Below are 3,076 nucleotides of genomic sequence, written 5' to 3'. Positions count from 1 at the left end.
AATCGCAAAAAGCCCAAAAGAGCTTTTTAGGAAAAAAACACAGTATTGTCTTCACAGCCTTTCTCAATACTTCGATGAAATTCCGAGGGTCGGCTTCATTTTGAACACGCCGTGACCTAATGCAACCAACTTGCCAAGGCGGCAGCGCGAAGGGCGGAGGGCAGGAGGCTCCCGCGGAGCGGCGGCGGTGGCAGCCAGGTGGGACGGAGGAGCCCCTCCCGGGCGCGGAGCCGCGCCGCGGCGGCTGGGAGCGCGGAGGCACCGAAGCGCCTCCGCGCCCTCACCGCGGGGCACCGGCTGCGGGGGGAGCGGGGGCGGCTCGGGCCCCGCGCCCCGCTCAGGTGCCGGGCGGAGCCCCGGGGCCGCCCCGCGCCCCAGCGGGAGCCGCCGCCACCGTCCGGCGGCGCGCCCGCCCCCGCGGCCCCATTGGCCGCGGCGCAGCTCAAATAGGGCCGGGCGGCGGCGGCCGGCAGCGGCGAGCGGGGCCCGAGCGCCGAGCCCGTGGCGCGGCCCCGCCGGAGCCGTCGGCCCGAGATGAGCAGCCCCGATGCGGGCTACGCCAGCAGCGACGACCAGGCGCAGGGGCGGCGCTCGCTGCCCACCATGATGCCGGCCGTGGGCCCCTGCCCGTGGGCAGAGTCGCTGAGCCCGCTGGGCGAGGCGAAGGCGAAGGGCGAGGCGGCGCCGTCGGGGGCGGCGGGCGGCCGGAGCAAGAGCGAGGCGCGGATCCGGCGGCCCATGAACGCCTTCATGGTGTGGGCGAAGGACGAGCGCAAGCGGCTGGCGCAGCAGAACCCGGACCTGCACAACGCCGAGCTCAGCAAGATGCTGGGTGAGCGCGGGGGGGCCCGGTGGGTGGCGGGGGCCCCGGGGCCCCGGCGGGCGGGGGGTCGCAGGGCCCGGGGGGTGCCAGGGTCCCGGCGGGCGGGTCGGCGAGAGCGAGGGGCCCGGGCGGGCCTGGGGGCCCGGGCTGCGGGCGGGGGCCGGGGGGACCCGTGAGCTGGCGGGCCCGGGGTCCCGGCGTGCCCGGGGCGCCGGCGGGCGGGTCCGAGGGCGAGGAGCCCGCGGCCGGGCGGGGCTCGGGGCCGGGCTGCGGGCGGCGGCGTCGGGGCCCGCCGGTGGGCGTGCGGTCTGACGGTGCCGGTGGGCGCAGGTAAATCGTGGAAGGCGCTGTCGCTGGCGGAGAAGCGCCCGTTCGTGGAGGAGGCGGAGCGGCTGCGGGTGCAGCACATGCAGGACCACCCCAACTACAAGTACCGGCCGCGGCGGCGGAAGCAGGTGAAGCGCCTGAAGCGGGTGGAGAGCGGCTTCCTGCAGCACGGCCTGGCGGAGGCGGCGGGGCCCGGGCTGGGCGGCGAGGCCGGCGGCGGCGGCGGCGGCAGGATGTGCGTGGAGGGCCTGGGCCTGCCCTACGGCGAGCAGGGCTACGCGGCGGCGGGCGCGGGCCACTACCGGGACTGTCCGCCGCTGGGCGCCGGCTTCGAGGGCTACGGGCTGCCGACGCCGGACCCGTCGCCGCTGGACGCGGCGGAGAGCGAGGCGCCCTTCTTGGCGGCGGGGCTGCAGGAGGAGTGCGCGCTGGTGCCCTACGGCTACGCCCCGCACCCGGCGGCCGAGTACCCGGCGGCGGCGGCGGCGGGCGAGAGCCCGGCGGGGGCCGCGCTGCGGCGGCACCTGCCGCCCGGCGAGGCGCTGGGGCCGGGCGGCTCGCTGCAGGGGCTGCTGGGCTGCCCGGCGCCGCTGCACGCCTACTACGGGCAGGCGTGCCAGCCGCCGGGCCCGGGGCGCGGCCCGCCGCTGCCGCCGGCGCTGCCGCTGCCGCCGGGGGCGGTGGGGCAGCCGTCGCCGCCGCCCGAGGCGGCGCCGTGCCGGGAGGCGCTGGAGCACTTGCCGCCGGAGGAGCTGCTGGGCGAGGTGGACCGCAGCGAGTTCGAGCAGTACCTGCGCTTCGCCTGCAAGCCCGAGCTGGGGCTGCCCTTCGCGGGCCACGACGCGGCGGGGCTGCCGGCGCCCGAGGGCGCGGGGCCCGTCTCCTCGGCCGTGTCGGACGCCAGCAGCGCCGTCTACTACTGCGGCTACCCCGACGTGTGAGGGACTCGCTCGGGGGCGCGCCACGGACTGGCAGGGAGGCGCCCGGCCCCCCTCCTATTTATGTAATTTATTTGAATCTTATCGGGAGAGTGTCTCAAACCCAGTCTGGGCGGAATATGCACATTAAAAGCATGGTTCAAACTGGTTTTCGACTGGTGTGCCAGCATGTTTACATCTTTTTTACGTCCATGCCCAAAGTGATCGTTATTCTTGCAACTTGAGCACCGTTATTTGTTTGCCCAGAGCACGTTTTTATTAGCTGTTTTTAACTATATTTATCCTTTTTTTTGTACTTCAGGAAAATAAATTTATGTACAGCTGTTTCTGTCATTCTTCTTGGTCATACGGTCCTTTAGGGAGACCAATCTAAAGTTAAATCAGTCATGCCCTAAGGTGGAGTAAAGCAAATGCAGATACAGTGTGACACCTTCTTTCACCATGACAATGGCTCTGAAAGGGTCTCCAGGACCAAAGAAGTTTGTTCCCAGGTGTGGCTGTTTTTCTGTTACACAGCTGAATGGCTAGGTCAGTGCTGCTGTCTCTTGGAGTACAGAATGTGTGACTGTACTTAACTGTGGTTTTTGTAGATTTTTTTTCTGGTTTGTACATGCCAACTGGAATTTGCAGTTGTCATTAATGCATTGGGAAAAAAGCTCCTCCCTGAAACTATAGTCTCTATAACAAAAGAAGCTAGCTAAGTTTGAGATACTAATTTTACAGTGTGCCTTGAAGCCCATTGGATTTGGATACTTGTAGATGTGAAAGTGATTTTGCTTTACATAGTGATTTCTGTTTGAACGCAATGATTCCCAAATAGCGTTGGTACTGTATTTACAAATTCTTTCTGCCACCTACCTTCAAGTATGTTTAGGCCATTTTGTGTCCTGGGGTTCAGGCTTATATCAGTAAGGAGAAAAAACAAATTAGCCCAAATGCTCATCTCGGTTGCTCTCATTCGACTGCCAGTATCAATTAACCAGTTTTT

At 66.6% G+C, this 3,076-nt stretch overlaps 1 protein-coding gene across 1 annotated transcript; it reads left to right on the top strand.

Annotated features, from left to right (window-relative positions):
• Positions 1–485: 485 nt before the first annotated feature.
• SOX17 (SRY-box transcription factor 17) lies at positions 486–2,412 on the top strand. Its single transcript, XM_082337709.1, has 2 exons — positions 486–832; positions 1,154–2,412. Exons 1-2 carry the CDS (start codon positions 535–537, stop codon positions 2,089–2,091), a joined length of 1,236 nt encoding a protein of 411 aa, XP_082193835.1. The 5' UTR covers positions 486–534; the 3' UTR covers positions 2,092–2,412.
• The last annotated feature ends 664 nt before the right edge of the window (positions 2,413–3,076 follow it).

The sequence above is a fragment of the Platalea leucorodia genome (assembly GCF_965183815.1).
Source record: "Platalea leucorodia genome assembly, chromosome: 1".
NCBI lineage: Eukaryota > Metazoa > Chordata > Aves > Pelecaniformes > Threskiornithidae > Platalea > Platalea leucorodia.
The sequence above is the reverse complement of the archived record's forward strand: the minus strand, read 5'-3'. Positions and strand labels throughout refer to the sequence as shown.

Excerpts from the sequence above, each read along its gene's own strand:
- SOX17 (XM_082337709.1), top strand. The coding sequence starts at position 535 with ATGAGCAGCCCCGATGCGGGCTACGCCAGCAGCGACGACCAGGCGCAG. Across the intron at positions 833-1,153 it reads CGAGCTCAGCAAGATGCTGG|GTAAATCGTGGAAGGCGCTG; the intron begins GTGAGCGCGGGG and ends CGGTGGGCGCAG.